The 17,308-nt window shown below is 38.8% G+C and overlaps 1 protein-coding gene across 1 annotated transcript in view; it reads right to left on the bottom strand.

Moving 5' to 3' along the window:
* Positions 1 to 17,308, bottom strand: part of agbl4 (AGBL carboxypeptidase 4) — a 306,192-nt gene that overhangs the window by 200,331 nt on the left and 88,553 nt on the right. Inside the window, exon 4 of the mRNA XM_087782661.1 lies at positions 13,663 to 13,757. Within this exon, the coding sequence (XP_087638787.1) occupies positions 13,663 to 13,757 (95 nt within the window). The remainder of the gene's footprint in view (positions 1 to 13,662; positions 13,758 to 17,308) is intronic.

The following is a 17,308-nucleotide window of genomic DNA, read 5'->3' as shown; positions in this document are numbered from 1 at the left end:
GTGTACTTCCCTTCCGCCGTGAACCCCGAGTTTATGCATTAATGAGGGGTTGAGGAGAGTTGAAGACAATTATGAGACGAGAAGGATTTCCTCTAAGATCGCACTTCAAAAGCGAGAGGACACTCAGTTAGTGGGCCTGTCTGCTGCAGATACTGGAACATCTGTGAAGTCTGTTCCCCACCAGCGACGACTCGGTGGACCCACCAGAAACAGTCCGCTCGTGTTCCGTACACACACACACACACAAACACACACACACACAGACACACACACACAGTCCTTTGTTGGACGGCATGCAGATACCACCCGGTCTCAGCGTGTCCTCAGACGTCTCATAAACACCTGACAGACTGTCTTTGTGGAAGCGCTGAGATACCCATAATCCTTAAGTTGGAGTGAGGGGGTCAACTTGCAATTGTGCTGAGTAAAACCAATAAGCTTCAAACACTGTCTGAGCTGCGAAGAAATAAATAAATAAATCACTGTATTCCACACAGCGTGCAGCTCAATCTTCCATATGCAGCGTAAATGATCAGCCCGTGAGTTTTTTCGCGACGACTTCGGCTGCGGAAACACTTTATGAACCACACCGGGCTTATAACCGGAGAATTCTGCAAAGTTCATCAGATTCTGGTGCAGGAACAAAGTGGGGTGATGATGATGATGCCCCCCTGTCTCCCGCAGTAAAAGCAGCTGCTGACTTACAGTAATCAGGGGACTGTTGGCTGCAGAAAACTGCAACGCCTCACCTAGTTCATTATAAGATGACACAACCAATTTGTACCTCTGCCGGCTGCAATCTACCAAATCTCCCCTGACAAAAGCGTTTAGATTAGAGCTCTTTGAGGGAGGGCGCCACTGACATGCGTACCAGCCTGTAAAGGGGGGAAATAAAGTGCCTTTTAATTCTCCTCCAGGCAAACATAAAACTGTCCAGGTAAGTCATTTGTAGCTTGAATAGAGATCCCAGTTGGCTCCGGCACAACATATCCCCCCTCCTCTCCACTCCTTCTTCTCACAGGCTTTTTCTCAGACTAAACCTAATGATCAGAGACGTCCCTTTAATTGTTTTTCCGGTGTACGTTTATAAATATCACGTACTGTAAATGTTTAATTCAGTATGGAGCGGAAGGTTGGCGGGAGATCATCGCTCGACTTTCAACTTCCTCGGTCTATTTGAGCTGTGATGTGTATCGACTCTCATCTTTGATCTTGAAATCCCCCATCTTTCCTTTTCAGAGAACGACATGTAACACAGGTTTAGGAAAAACTCTCGGCTTTCGACAGATTAAAAAACACAACGTAAAAACAATATGAATGTGGAGTTTTTACCTGCTTTTATGCAGCCTTCAGGAAGTCAAAGGGAAACTGTAAAATTGATCAACAGTACTCATGTTAATAATGTGTTTGTGGTATCCCTTGTATTGTCTCTGGGTCAAGGTCAACAACCTTTCTTGCTTGGTCAAGGTTGTTCACCTTGACCAAGAGACAACACAAGGGATACCACAAAGACATTTGTTTTCAGGCCCTTGAGTCATCATGACCCTGAGATAACACAAGGGATACCACAAACACGCTCATTTTCAGGCTTTTGGATCACCATGACCCAGAGGCAACACAAGGGATACCACAAACACATTTGTTTTCAAGCCTTTAGGTCACCATGACCCAGAGGCAACACAATGGATACCACAAAACATTTGTTTTCAGGCCTTCTGGTCACCATGACCATGAACAACACAAGGGATACCACAAACAAGTTTGTTTTCAGGCCTTCTGGTCACCATGACCCTGAAAAACACAAGGGATACCACAAAGAAGTTTGTTTTCAGGCCTTTGGGTCACCGTGACCCAGAGACTACACAAGGGATATCATAAACACGTTTGTTTTCAGGTCTTTGGGTCACCATGACCCAGAGACAACACAATGGATACCACAAACACATTTATTTTCAGGCCTTCTGGTCACCATGACCCTGAACAACACAAGGGATACCACAAACAAGTTTGTTTTCTGGTCTTCTTGTCACCATGACCCTGAGATAACAGAAGGTTAAACTAAGGAAAGTTTTTCATTAGAGGAGTAATGCCATTTTAGTACCTATTACCTCTGAACTAATATAATATTTTTATAAATATTATTCAGCCATCATGTCCCATCCATCCGTTTTATTTCTATAAATCCGTATCGGACTGAAGCGAGGGATACCATGAACATGTCATAAAGAGGAAACACACATATGGACCAACAACCAAGTATCGTTATCATAAGTCAGAAAATATATTTTGACTAGAAATTGGAAAAATACTGCAAGACTTGTCTAAAGTGTCGTAGCTGAAGAGGAGATTAATTCGATCTTATAGAATCCAGTCTACGGCTCTTTTCTGTCCCTGGCAGGGTTGAAGGCACCTGAGGTAGGTTGAGACGGGAGTAATTGCGGACGAATGTGAACATCAATTTGGTCGGTTCTCTGTTTTCTAAAGATACTACAACACGTGTCTCCATTTCCTCTTCCACGGACGAGCCGTGACAGGCGTTTGTCTCTATGCTCTGCTTTCATTTTGTCCTGCTCTCGCTCTTTATTAAAAGATCCGCACATCCCCCTTATCTCACAACGTTGACACCAGGGAATATCATATATAGGGCTTTTTTTTTTTTTATCTAGCGCTGTAATACAAAGATAGTTATTTGCTACGGGATGGAACTCAGAAAACAAACAACGCAGATGATAGTTTTTGTTTTAAATTAAAATGAAGATGAAATCCGAAAACACGTCTTCTCGGTTCCATAAGGAGTTTGATAGTGACACCTATTGTTACATTACGACAGGTTTCATCCTGCTATACTGTTGGATGTTATGGAGTTTAAAGGTTTAACATATGTTAAAGTATAATTTCAACATTTTATAATTATTAGCCTGTTATAAAGTTTGGTATATAAACTATTAGTATTCAAGGGATCAATAGCCGCTCTGACAGTAAAACGCTGCATCTGAGAAACAGCAGTTCACCATAGCCCCGCCCACTGTGCTGTGATTGGGCAACCATTGAGGTTGGTCACACAATGTTATTAATCCCAAAAGTCTCCACCTCCAAGAGACTTGTTGTGTAAACAAAGCTGGGGGTGATTACAGCTGGCTGGAGGAGAAGTGAAGCCATTATTACGTCATAATGGACTCCGCTCTCGTAACCTCTTGTTCGCAAAGATTTCAGACGGGGGAGAACTTTATAAAGTAATAAGTTGAAAACATGGTCATGATGAGGGACTTACTGCATCTTGGAGAGGAAGACTTCAACATTAGAAACATGTGAGTGAGTCAGGAGAGTTGGGTTTTTACATTAGACTAGTCGGTCAGCCTGCTTTCCATTACTTAGAATGAGGCCCAGTTAAGACGACTCAGTCTCAATGCAGCTTAATTTTGAGGTCATATAAGTTAATGTCATATATTCAGGTAGAACTGTGATTTGACCCTTGACCTTTTTAAGGATGCCTTTAACCGACAGATAGTGTGTTTCAATAGCTTTTGGGCTTGTTCCTAATTTGCCCCAACTAGGTTTTGAAAACAGGAAGAGGTTGATAAAGAGAATATAAAAGGTTAAAAAACATTGCTTTTATTGAATACATGTACAATAATATAGCTCATTTTCCTTCTACCATTACTTTCCATCTTTCCTTACAAATATACAGAACAAAGTTATCTGATAGTACACTAAAATAATTAGAACAATGAATTGAATTATGATTTTCCATACAATATAGGTAGAACTTTATTGATCCCTCAGGATATACTGTATATATATGATATATATATGATGTTTGTTTTTCACACCTGACTTAAATAAAGTTTTGCAAAAGTATCAGTGATTCAAGTAAAGTTCAACATAGAGTGTGTAAAGCATGTTTGCATGTACGATTATTGTCGAATAGTTTAATAAAGCTTTGTAAAAACAAAGTCAGGTTGAGGGCCAGGAGTGTTCTCAAACAGCAATCCAGGGGTCACTTGATGTATTTATGAAGCGGATCTGTGTGGAAATGAATCGTTAGTCTCGGTTTTACTGCTCAAATTACTGGAGCCGGTCCTTGTCCTGTTTGCCCTTAATTAACAAGCGTTCAATTCCCTTATTAATTAGCAAAGGCTATTAGCTATTTTACATCACTCTTCATTTGTCGACAATTAAAATGTCTATTAATAAAAGACATGCCACATAGTTAATCGTGCCAGTGTCTCGGCGGCCAGGGGTGAGAGTGCCACTGAGGGGGAACTTTGTGAGTGCAAGAAGGCGCCAGAGACATCTTCAGCAACACTAATAAAGTTTGCTGTCTTTAAAGGGCAACTAATGTGAAAACCCAACTCTCTTGACTCATGTTTTAAATATGGAAGTCTTCCTCGACAAGATGCAGTAAGTCTCTCATCATGACCATGTTTTCAACTTATTACTTTATAAAGTAAGAGTAGAAGTCTGAAATTTTGTTAAGGAGAGGTTATTATGAGGTAATAATGGCTTCACTCCTCCTCCAGCCAGCTGTAATCACACCTCGCTTCGTTTATACAACGAATCCCTTGGAGGTGGAGACTTCCAGGATGGTGTGGTTATGGTAAACATGATTTAATCCTAAAAAAAACAGTGTTTTCAGTGGGCGGGGCTTAAGATCATTTTCTAATGTAAATATTTAATGAAAAGAGAGTTTTGTACAAACAGACACTGATGATACAATAGAGTCCAACATCTATTTAAGACACACTTAAGTCCACACAGGAGAAAAACTGTTTTTTTCCCACTGATGCTGCAACACATAGCGATATATACTGTACGTATAGAGAGAGAAAACATTTTTATAGCAAGTCTGGGTTAAAATATTTCACGCTGTATAAAATAAATAAAATAAAAATTATTATTATTAAGAATAATAATGTTTTTTTTGGCAATGTAATGCTTATAATGTTATGGAGATTACACATTTTAAGATGATGCACTGATGTGTATAAGAGAAACCTTAAGCAAAATGTAAATAACAAAAATATATAATTATAGATATAAATATATTTGTAAACAGGGTTATATTCATTTTTCATGTTGATGTTAATGTTTATTTAATATTTGGACTTGACTCATTTAACTGGAAAAAAAATGGTATCTAGAAAATAAATGAATAAAAAAGGAAATGTATTTAATGAAAATAATTTAATTTAAATTGGTTGGAATTTTTAATGCCAATTTTGTTTATTTGTTTTGGGTCAGTATGACATTAAAATATATAAAAGGAATAGAAATACTTATTATTAAACACTAGTTGAGAGTAAACAACTACAGTTAAGAGAATTACATTAAACATATATATTTATCCCAACTATGGTTATTATATACAACAGTGAAAAGTATGAATACAACATTTAAAAAACATACGATGATTTAATAATAAGTATGATAAAAAATAGAAGACCTATTTCTATTATTTACATTTTAAAGTATTGAGCTATTGTCATGATCTCGGTCACAGTAATGTCGGACGCAAAAGTAGGTTCAAGGTTATTGGGCAGCAACAAGTGAGCAGCAGCATAAATGAATATTGAGGAGATATGCAAACACAAATGGAGAAGCCTGCGAGAGAATGAAACCGCCGAAAAAGGGCACTTGTCGGTAGAAATTAAGCGTTTACACAGTCAAAGGTGAGCGAGGAGCGACGCGTTGAGCTGTAGTCACAATCTCTTTCTCACCTGCCTCACCTTTCTGCACCCTTCACCCTCTGTCAGGGTTTAACAAGTGCCAAGGGAGGCAGCGGGCAAAAGCGCCGCAGATTGACAGAACAATTATCACCAGCGCACACACCCATGCACGCCGAGACATCTGAAAATAGAGCTTTGACATGCTTCCGCATCACACCTGAACACTTTTGGTTGAGATTGTTTGCTAGTTTTTTGTTTTTTTTCCCCACTAACTTACAGCCAAAAGTTGCTAATCTCTCTCTTTTTCTCAAGCGTCTCCCTTAAAAGCATTTACCCTTGAAACAGGTTGTGTGATTCCAACTTTAGAGGCAATACTTGGCAACCCATTACCTCCATCTCTGAGTGTTCATCTGTTAGCTCAGCTAGAGGTGCAGCTATTTTCATCCACTCAGCTCCCGGCTGACAAATAAGTGGGAAGTTAATTAAAAGAGACACCACACTTTGGAACTTTCTAAACACATTATAAATCCCAGATCTAATAAGTAGGAAATCACTTTGATATTGGAAACGCACATGATAAAACTATGACCTTTTTTTCCCCCCATTTTAAAGCTCCTTTAAATGGTTTGCGGCTTCTATTGTTGAAGCCTCACATCTTTTTTTTTGGCAAGACCTAAAAAAAACCTAAAGTAAAGTATCCTGAAGAGTCGCTTTCAACTTCAGCTGCTCTTGTTTCAGTTATATCAGAATAATAGAAAAACTAAAGAATTTTCCCAAATACAACAACCGCACAAAGACATTGAATACCTTCACCAAGGAGCTCATCCAAATTATTTCATTTAAACAAAGCATAAAATACATTTATTATAATAACTCCAGCGATTAAAGAATTCTGTTAGCCGGAAAAAACATGTCAAAAAAAGGTTCCATTGCCAGAACTCAAACCTGGGCAAATGATGGGTAGGTGACGAGGTAAGTTATGTCAGCTTGGCTGTATTCCATATAATATTACAATCAATCAATCTTAGTATGTCGATCTATTTACTGAATGTGAATGAATTGTATAGTCTCCTTTATTAAAGTGATAGTTGACCCAAAATTCAAACTTATTTTCTACTCACCCTAAGGGTTGTGATTATTTTCAGGGTAATTTGTTACTTTTTTGGGGTAAGAGGCAAAGATATTTATTAATTTTAATGTAGGACTGGAGCTCAGTTGTCTTCGTCTTCATCTTCTTCCGAAAAAACGCTTAAAAACATAAAAATACCTCCGTAATGCTCGTCTGTAACGTCCCTCTTGTTTTGAAGCCTCGACAAATTGTTCCGGAAAAATTTAAATTAGTCTTTTTTGTAAGATTGATCGTGGCAGATCTTTTAAAAATTAAAAGTGATTTAAACAGGAAGTACTCAGTGTAAATATCGTGAGCACTTCTAGAGCGCATACAGTCTACTGTCTACACTGTAAGTGCTTGCGATATTTACACAGTACTTCCTGTTTACATCGCTTTCTATTATTTAAACCGTTGTGTTATTTCAGGGTCGAGGTGAAGAAGATGCCTGAAAACAACATAAGGATTAAAATTGTGCTACAAACCAGCTAAAAAATATAGATGTATATAGTTTCCCGGAACAATTCCTCTCGTCTAGTCACTTCAATATAAGATGGACGTTAAAGACGAGCAGTATGGAGGTATTTGGATGTTTTTAAGTGTCTTTTTGGACGAAGATGAAAACAAAGAGAACTGAGCTTCGGTCACTAAATTAAAATGAACAAACAAGTTTGTCTATAAGTCTAAGAAGAAACAAATTACTCTGAAAATAATGAGTAAATAATGTTTTTCTTTCTTTGTTTGATAGAACTGAAAAGAGCTGCTGTAGTTATAGTTCAAGTATATGATGTTTCCTTCAAAGTCTGCCTTAAACCAGATGGAACAACAAAACACAATCAACATTTCTTGACACGCTACTTTTTATCTCGCTAAGTTAGACAGACAGACAGATAAATACTAAATACTAAAAACATTAACTCCTGGGTGAAGATAAATTCACAAATGCTAAGCAGTGGAAACTTCAATTCACCGAGAACCATCAGTGAGTAAAAGAAAAATGCAGATGAGTTTTTGTGAGTTTTTAAACTGGAATTGCAACTTCATTGGCTCATTTAATGGGTAATGAAGTCCGAGACAAAAGATACGGGTCACACTTTCTTCCTAGATGAATTAACGACTGGCCATCATTCATTAAGATCATTGTCACCTCGAAACAACTGAACCCTCTTTTCATTTGAAACCTAATTTGCTGAACTAAATCTCTATACACTAACAAAGTTGCTAAATTAAAAATGACTAAATCATCATGTGAAGATTTTATACGTATGTCTGTAATTAATAGCCACACCTTAGGTTTCATATTTTTTTTCTTCTTTAATTTACGAGCAAAGGGAATCATTTCTGGGTGTCAAATTGGGTTCTGGGAACTTCAAATGGACGTCTATTACATTTAATCATCTCAGGGATTCATCAAACAGTTAAGGAAAAACCTGGAGTTGACCCGATAATGAGAATGATCTTTCAGGGCAGCACTACTTTCAAATGTTGAAAAACATCTTTTCCGTGTCTTCTTTGCACATGACTCTGCACGGTCGTAATTTTTTCTTCGGGGTGACCTTTTTGGTCATTCAGATTCATTCGGCCCCCCCTAGTTATTACTCCGTTCACTCGGTTCTAGGCCCAGCAACACCCGCTGATACCGCATTGTGTGATTTTCTAATTAGTTTTCTCAAAGCGGAGAGAGTTGAATTGTTTTCTCCAACAGTCTCGCAAGCGGCGAGAAAGGTAGTTATTAAGGAAGGGTAGCACAACACAACACTTCCCATAGGTTACGCCTCCTCCTGCGGCGATAAGACCCATGCATCACAGTTTCCCCTCATCCTTATTACTCTTCACCTCACATAACCTGAATGAAGAACCCCCTTATTACTCCCCAGCAGCCAGGGGGCGATGATGGTGCTGATTGAAGCCGAATCTACCCTTTGGGCAACTGGTTCTGCACTACTTACTAGTTGGAATTATGTTTTCTTTTCTTAAAATTGGACGACAAAAGCATGCATACTTTTCAAGATCTAAATGTGTGTCTATTAGGGAAGTATATCTCCACCACTAAGGCCAATTCAATACATATTTCGATACACTTCAATACAAGTAAGTAATATTTATTTATATAGCGCTGTTCCAGACCAGGGTCACAAAGCGCTTTAACAATCAAAACAATACTCAAAAAAGTATATACTTTAAAGATCAAGATAATACTGAGAACAACACAGGAGTTCCAGAAAATCAAGGAAAAGCCTGAACAAATAGAAACGTCTTAAGAAGTTTCTTAAAGGAGTCAGTAGACTCCATGAAGCGCAAAGAGAGAGGAAGATTGTTCCAAAGCTTAGGAGCAACAGCCTGAAAAGATTTCTCTGGTCCTGAACCGTGTTCAGGAACCATCAGTAGATTCTGATCCACAGACCTCAGAGCCCGAGCTGGGGTGTAAGGCTGGATCAGATCAGTGATGTAAGGATGAGTCTGACCATGAATAGATCTGAAAGTAAGAACCAGAATTTTAAAGTTGATCCTGAAAGAAACTGGAAGCCAGTGAAGAGTTTTAAGGATCGGAGAGATGTGAGTTCTTCTACTTGAGCGGGTTAGAATTCTCGCTGCAGAGTTCTGAATCAACTGCAGGCGAGACATTTGCTTCTTGTTAAGACATGAAAACAAACTGTTACAATAGTCCAGACGAGAAGAAACAAACGCATGGATTACAAGCTCCAGATCATGTTCGATACGATATGATACACTTAAATCCTGCGATGTAATCCTGATACGATTTCCTCAGGATATGACCTTAATCATAACAGCATTGTTTTCGATATGTGATCATTCAATACAGTTAGATTTGATTTTAAGCTAAGATACTGACAATTACCTTCTTAAAACCCAAACTGTTTTACTGTCATTTGAGGGATGTCTACACGGATTCCTCAAAAGTTATTTTCAATAGAGAAAAACAAAATGATCATAAAATGTCATCAAATGTCTCGATACTCACAGATCCATCTTTGTTCGTTGTCTCGTAACTTCTGCGTCAATGCCAGAGGCCGCCTCGGAAATCAATGTTATCATTGCATTTGCCGATGCATAAAGACTAAAGTCGATGCACCTTGAATCTACCAATGCAATTACATATTTGTATCGATGCACCGATGCGGATTGATGAATCTCCACATCCCTAGTGTCTATGGTTTTTAACAGTATCCTAAAGTCTCATGGTTTCAGACGTGTCCACCTCTTTTCTTTGTGTCTTCCCCTTAAATAACATTTTGTTGTAGAATCAAAGGACTGGATCCAGGCACCCTGCTGACAGACCTTGAAGAAGTAGGTCATCCACTTGCTTATCGAAGTCATGCCTGAAAACGTCTCGGCCTCTTCTTCTTCTCTCCGCATACATCACGCCATGCATTTTCTCGGTGAACCAGTCATGTCACCGGGTACGTCGAGCAGCCGTTGATGGATTTAATAATGTTCCTCAAGGGCATTGTGAATGTCCAACTCACAAACACGCCGCTACCTGTTAGATTAGCATTCCCATCATTCATATTTATCAAACAAGGAAGGCTTCCAGCAGGGATTAATGCCAGATAAAACTGTCAAAGCGCCTCTGATGTTTCCTGTAGCAGGAACTTCAGCTAGAAGAGTACTGGTGTAAAAGATGGAGAGAGAGAGAGAGAGAGAGAGAAAAAGGCAATAGAGGAAGGGATAAGAGGTAGATTCCACCACCTGTAGCTGTGAAAGTTCAGCAGGACTGTAATCTGACGGTTGTCTCTGGCTGAGATGCCCAGCTTAGCAAAAGCCAGCCAAGCCCTGCAGCATCCAGCACAGAAAGATGCTGGGACCCTAGGAAATAAGGCACCTGCAGCGAGAGATAAAGGCTTCAACTCCTGGGCTAATACGGACGATCTTTTGATAAATACAAGCGCGGGGGGTGTCGGGGCGGAGGGAGGCAGAGCAATCTTTTCTGGCTCAACCTCTTTCATTCATCCCTGCCCGTCTACCTGTCTGAGTAATCTTGCTTTCTTGTACTTTCTCTTCTTTCTTTTTTTTTCTTCTTCCACCTTCGCTTTGGACTTCCTTGTAAGTTATTCTCATACTCCAACCTTCTGTGGCGGCATTATTCTTCCCCGTGTCAAACTCACACTCCCAGTTTTGTGTATCAGTGAAACGTTTCTGTAGGAGCTTCCAATATTAGCTGAGGGAAGCACCGATACACAACTAGCAAGAAATGAATATAAAAACTCACACAATCAAATCAATTAAAACAACCGGCAAGTATTGCGTTACCTCACAGCAAGCTGAGACTCCAACTTGCAAGGTGTCTTACCCACTTCACCACCAGAGAGATAGATGAGCCACATTCCCCTTTTCAGACCTCAAACAAGTGGACCAACTCTACAAAATGTTGTACACACATTTTGTCACCACATTCACCGCAAGGTCGTTGCTGAAAATAGCAGCGGATTGAAGCCATACAAGAGAATGACGAAACCTTCAAAATCTTCCTATATCCAGAAACTACTTGAAGGGATACTTTTATAGTAGGTTGTTACTAACCATTATAACCAGTTCCATTGAAATTATGATCTTAGATAATGGATAAAAGCTGATGGTAGGGCTAGTGGCGCAAAGGATGATGCATCTGACTCTGGACCAGAATATTCTATCTTTAATAACAGGCCAGCTCAGGCAACTGATTTTTTCTTAGATATGGTTTTCACCAACTTTCTAAGCTAGTTAATACTTTTGGTAGGGAAGCCACACAAGCGCAGTGCAGAGAAATACAACTTGAGACTCTCCACGAAAATCTTAACCCTTGTTGTCGTCTCCTGGTCAAGGTGACCCTTTGGCTGAAAAAAACATGTTTGACGTATCCCTTGTGTTGACCTCCCTGGCTTCCACAAATTCATATGCAGTGTGGCGGGGCGCTCTTGTATTCAGTCAGTTTTGACTAGATGCAAAGAAAATGGGATATTTGCAGAAAATGAAGGGCGACAGAGAGTTAAGGAAAAGGCTAATTCTGCAGATTGTACATCTTGTCCCACTAGCTTGTTTGGGTTGTGCGTTCAAGCTCTACATTTGGCGCAGTAGAACCTTTCCTTCCAAAAGTCAATGCATCACATTATAAAAATGCTACTATGTCTTTAAGATGAGAAATTCTTATTGAAGACTTAAGACAAACACACAACCATCACATAACGTTGGCGATGTTGCTTTACAGCAGGGTAGCTCAAAAGATCAACTCCTACCTGAATCAACAAAAGTCTCATACACTCTAAACATGCAGAAGCAACTGGTGGAACCCACATTCTTGCATATGTTGCTAGAGGGACATAATTCACCTGCGTACCCACAGGGAAAGCACCTGCTTCTGAAAACTAGTGCTGTGTCTCAAATCGCATACTAGTGTACTAAAAGTTAGTATTTTTAGTACGTAAGTGTGTCTCAATTCTTAGTATGCGAAATTTAGTGCGCCATGCATACTAAATTGGCATACTAACACGCCCACAAAACTAGCATGGTTCGATGGACACTAACCATACTAAACAGCCGCCATTTTAGAGACGTTTTAAACGGAAGTTACGTCATATATAAATGCATATATATGCATATACTTAAATGTGTATTTTCAGCAGCAGTAGGAGGATAAACACATCTTCGCTGCTGATACCAGCTTAAATATCTCGCGATTATTTAGATTCTCATATTTTTTCTTTATTTCTTTTTCCAAAGTTGCAATACGTGCTGCCAGCAGGTGTCGGCGATAGCGTTCAAACAGCTGCTTGAAACATCGTTAAATAGAAGTAGAAGAAGAAGCTGTCATGTGATTTACGGTTAGTGTGTAGCTTCAGGGTTTGATTTGAGACATACTATCTGCGGAGAATTTGCGTACTAGTTAGTATGCATACTAAACTGATGCATACTAACTTCTAGCATACTAAGATTAGTATGCGATTTGAGACACAGCAAGGGTATATACTTCTGATCAGCCAGAATATGCAACTGGTAGGAAAATAATACTTTTAAAATACATTTGTATGAGATAATTTAAGCTTACAGTATGTCTTTTGTTAAGACTTTAAACCTTATTGTTAAGCATTTTCCTTAATCCTTAATTGTTTTAAAATCTTTGGTTTATTTAAATCTATATATCCAAAAGTACCACGAGATCACTGGACATAAAAGTGGGCAATATACATTCAGCTTAGCCAGAAATACCTTTGACTGCCAACAACAAACTTTTTTTGGACAGAAAGGAAGTTTATCGAGTTGAAAATAAAAGGAGGAAGTACGCCGAGCCGCTCTGCATCATCACCTCGCCCTATCACATTACATTATCTTGCACCGGGCATGCTACAGTGTGTTCAGTAAGCGGGCTCGGCTCATACGCGCAGACAGCTCAGGGTGGCAGATGCCAGGCGTTCCTGCCGATGCCCTCCATCAACCGATGACAGATGTCAGGCTCCTCCTGGACAGCAACACTTCATCACACAGCTTTGTTCTACCTCCTTGCCCCGCTAGATACACCATCCTGCTTAGCAGACGTCGCACCCACCCGACTGCACCAGCCCAATTTTCTCCTGACACACCTTTTCATTTGCACACACACAACATTCGGCTTCCATCAGTCAAGTGTTATTACCTCAGACAGCCGTCATACTGGCAACCAACGGATCACATGCTAATGTGCTCAGATGCATCCGCGTTTGAAATTTCAAACAACTCCACATCCATCTTTCTGCCCTGCGTTTGTCAATTGGTCGAGTTTTTCCAAAATGTGCAAATCGGTGAAGATCAGTTTAGCCTGAGAAGCCTGACATTTTCAAATCGCTGTAACAAATTTACTCTCGGGCTCTTCTGAAGAATCGTCTGATTTAAAAGAAGAAAAAGAAAAAAACTCACCACTTTGGCCGGCTGGTCGACTTGACGACGGGGGACATGCCGTCTCTGTAAAGGCTCTTCGTCTTGGAGAAATTGACGATGTTGAATATGACCCTCTGAAAAACATAAAATTCATTCTTCAAAATTTGCAATAACAATATTATTTATACATGAACCACTGTTTATATGGGAACTGTGATGGACTCGTGACCTGAACCACCTACCTGCCTCTTACCCTATGTAGCTGGGATAGGCTTTGTCTAGGTAAATGAACGTGGTAGCAGTGGCCTATTTTTAGGGGTGCTTTAGCAATTTTAATTTTTTTTAATTTTAAGTCCATAAGCCAGTTTGTTACATAATTATGACAAACAAAAACTCGTTAAAGGTAAAGTTTTAAATTAAAACACACCCTGCTTTGAAAATGGTTTAATCCATTTGCTATTTTTGATCAGAGGACCGACTTTTTAAATAAATAAACAATTATTTTTAACCTACAAACCATAAAACATTATCTGTTCATATTGTCCGCTGTATCTGTACTATGTTCTGTGAATTGAACCCAAGATATTTTCTTAAACTGTGTCCATAGACAGAAGCTGAAGTTAGTTTTTCATTAATTTCTCACCTAATTAAGTAGATAGAAAATAAAAGGATTCCAAGACTCAATTTATTTAGGTATCTTTGTGTACCTTTTTCCTGATTTCTGACTCAAAAACAGTATATATATATGTGCAAGTACAATTCTGCTCAGGTATTATATATATATATATATATATATATATATATACCAATGAAAATGAGATCCAAGACAATAGCCAGTATATGATCTGTGTGTGTACAGTTCCGCTCTGTCCCAAATGCCCGCTTGGTTTTTCACCTTCCCCAGACCCGGCAGTTTTCCTCGGTCAAACAATAATGTGAAGCAACACTTCCTCCCTCCCAACACCAACAAGCAGGATTAGGTTCAGGGGCAGGCGGAGAATGTGGGAGGGAAAAAAAAAGAAGAAAAAAACTATAAAAAAACGATATTTTACTTACTGAAATAAATGACGACGGTAATACTGCAGCGAGGTAAATGAATCCTATTGATGGGGCATATCAAATTACCAACTAACTCTAGGTGGGGAAAGTTAACTGGCTGCTACTGAAATCCTATTATAACCCCCCACCCCTTCATTTCCTTTCTCACCCCTCTCCCACCATTTCCCCTCTTTTCTCCTGCTAGCATCAGAGGAATTGGGATTGTGGATTGTGGCAGGCTGATTCAGACCTAGGTAAAATGACATCTAACTGATGTTGAGACTGGCAGCAGGCTCCTGTAGCAGGGAGATAAGACCATTGCTGCTGGCATTTCAATTACACTTTACTGCCCCGCACATCTGTTGCGAGAGCTACTTTTCAGCCTTTTCCCCCTCAGGCAAATACAGCCTTACTTTTACTCTACTTGCTTTCTTTGACTGCACATCCTCCTCTCCCGTTCTCTCGCCACCACAAATTCACATATTCTTCCTCCTTAGTTTCACTGTGGCCTCTGTCGCTAATCTATTAGTCGGGCCTGTTTAACTTGGAGCACACACTGAGGATTCAGATTCAGAGGGATAGAGTTTGAGAGGTAAGATTCGTCGTCAGGATATGACTTGCTCTTGACGTAGAATTAACTTTTTCTAAAAGAAGACAGAATGGAGTTTGCAGGGTCAAGTTAAGCACCGGCTTAATGTGGTCAACCTGATCAGTCTCTGGTGCTTGATGAGACACCATCGACTCTAGTGTCGAACAGACTCATGCATATTTTATTTCTCATAAAAAATAATAGTTACATTTGGCTCAAAATATATTTCTATAATATCCACCAATAAATGGTAACTATACAACTAAATATTATCATACATTTCTATAGGTAACTATTCAAATAAAATGCTTAATTCTTGGTGTAAATATTAATTAAACAATTTTTTTTTAATTAATCATGTAAAACAATGTTTTACTGAATAAACCTCAGCCTGTTATAAAAATATAAAACCACTCATTTTAATTTCTTAATTAAAAAAATATACTTTTAATCCTAATATACTGTACGTTTTGATGGTTTTTTGTTGTTGGAATTGCTTTTTCCTAATTCCTACGACATTTTATTTGGTTCATTCAAATGACCTTTTAAAATGCCCTCTCATATAATAAAATAAAAATAAAATATAATAACATGCTACATTTATATTAACTCCTTTTATTAACTCCTTTTTTTATTTCCCACTGTCTCGCCTGCAGTTAATACAACACTCTGCAGCGAGAATTCTGAGCTGCTCTAGTAGAAGAACTCACATTTCCCCGATCGTTAAAACTCATCGGCTTCTTTCAGGATCAATTTTCTTCAAGAAACATCTTAAGACATTTTTATTTGTGCTTTTCCCTGATTTTCTGGAACTCCTGTGTTCGTCTTATGTGTCTTGGCCTTTAAAAGTATATATTCTAACAGTGTATTGTTTTAGATTGTTCAAGCGCTTTGTGAAGCTGGTCTAGAAAGGCACTTTACAAATAACTGTTAATTACTTACTTAGTAAGTAACAGTATATAGAATACACTGGCTTATTTATATATCTTTAATGATCATCATAATCCTTGTGTTTTCTCAGGGTCAATGTATTTGTGTTGAGATAACACAATGGTTAAAATGAAATAAATATAAAATGTGAAAATCTATCATTTAAATACTCTTTTTTATAGAGTGACTGAAAACAATCCCATTATTATGTGATGCCACATGAAAATTAATTGCACACCCCCGTAGCAGATGTTAAGATCATAAACTTACTTTTTGACTTGTCACTCAAGATATAAGATGGTTTTAATCAATTAAATGTTCTGTTAATACATATTTTACGGATACACTCCTGAGATGTTTTTCCACCTTTTGTTAGTTAAAATAAAACATTGAATCCTTAGACTGGGTTGTTGCATCGAAGCAGCTACTATTCTGTGTTTGCATGAATGTGCCTCACACGGTATCAAGTGTCAAAACCGTCCGTCAAACGTCGGTCAGACTGGGGCAGGTGTCTCTTCCTAATATATCCCTCAAACCCCACAGGGTGGGATCGTGTTCAGGACAAAACCATGTCTTCTGATCTCCATTGATCTGCTGTGTACCCAGATTTTATTGCTTCCTGGAAGAAGCCATGATAAATTATTCATAAATCCTTGCTAAATGTGATAAAAAAAGACCTCCACTAAGAGAGTAATCCATTCTGGTCAGACAGGGAAGAAGTAGAAGCACAAACAGAAGCCATTACTTCTGAGGATGTGACTTTGTTCCCCGTAAACTGGATTCTGAGGGTTCAGTAAACAACACAGCCCTCAGATGACCCTTGAACGACAGTGAGGTGTGACTACTTGTTTAAAAATATGAATAAATAAAGATTGAATTCTAAGAATACAGGTTCTAAACACAAAACACATATTTATTCCAACAAGAATGAGTCAAAAATGATTCCATGTTACTTCATTATTTGGATAATCTGCTCACACTTGACCACTTATCTAGTGGAGCATCAAAGAAAGTCTACCTGTCAGGTATCAGATAATGCCGGAGGAAATTAAATGATCAGAGGACACGCAGTGTTTTTCATCAACACAATGTACCAGAGCTCCCGACACGGATCTGTCCAGAACTATT

The sequence above is a fragment of the Callionymus lyra genome, chromosome 2, assembly GCF_982586985.1.
Source record: "Callionymus lyra chromosome 2, fCalLyr1.hap1.1, whole genome shotgun sequence".
NCBI lineage: Eukaryota > Metazoa > Chordata > Actinopteri > Syngnathiformes > Callionymidae > Callionymus > Callionymus lyra.
The sequence above is the reverse complement of the archived record's forward strand: the minus strand, read 5'-3'. Positions and strand labels throughout refer to the sequence as shown.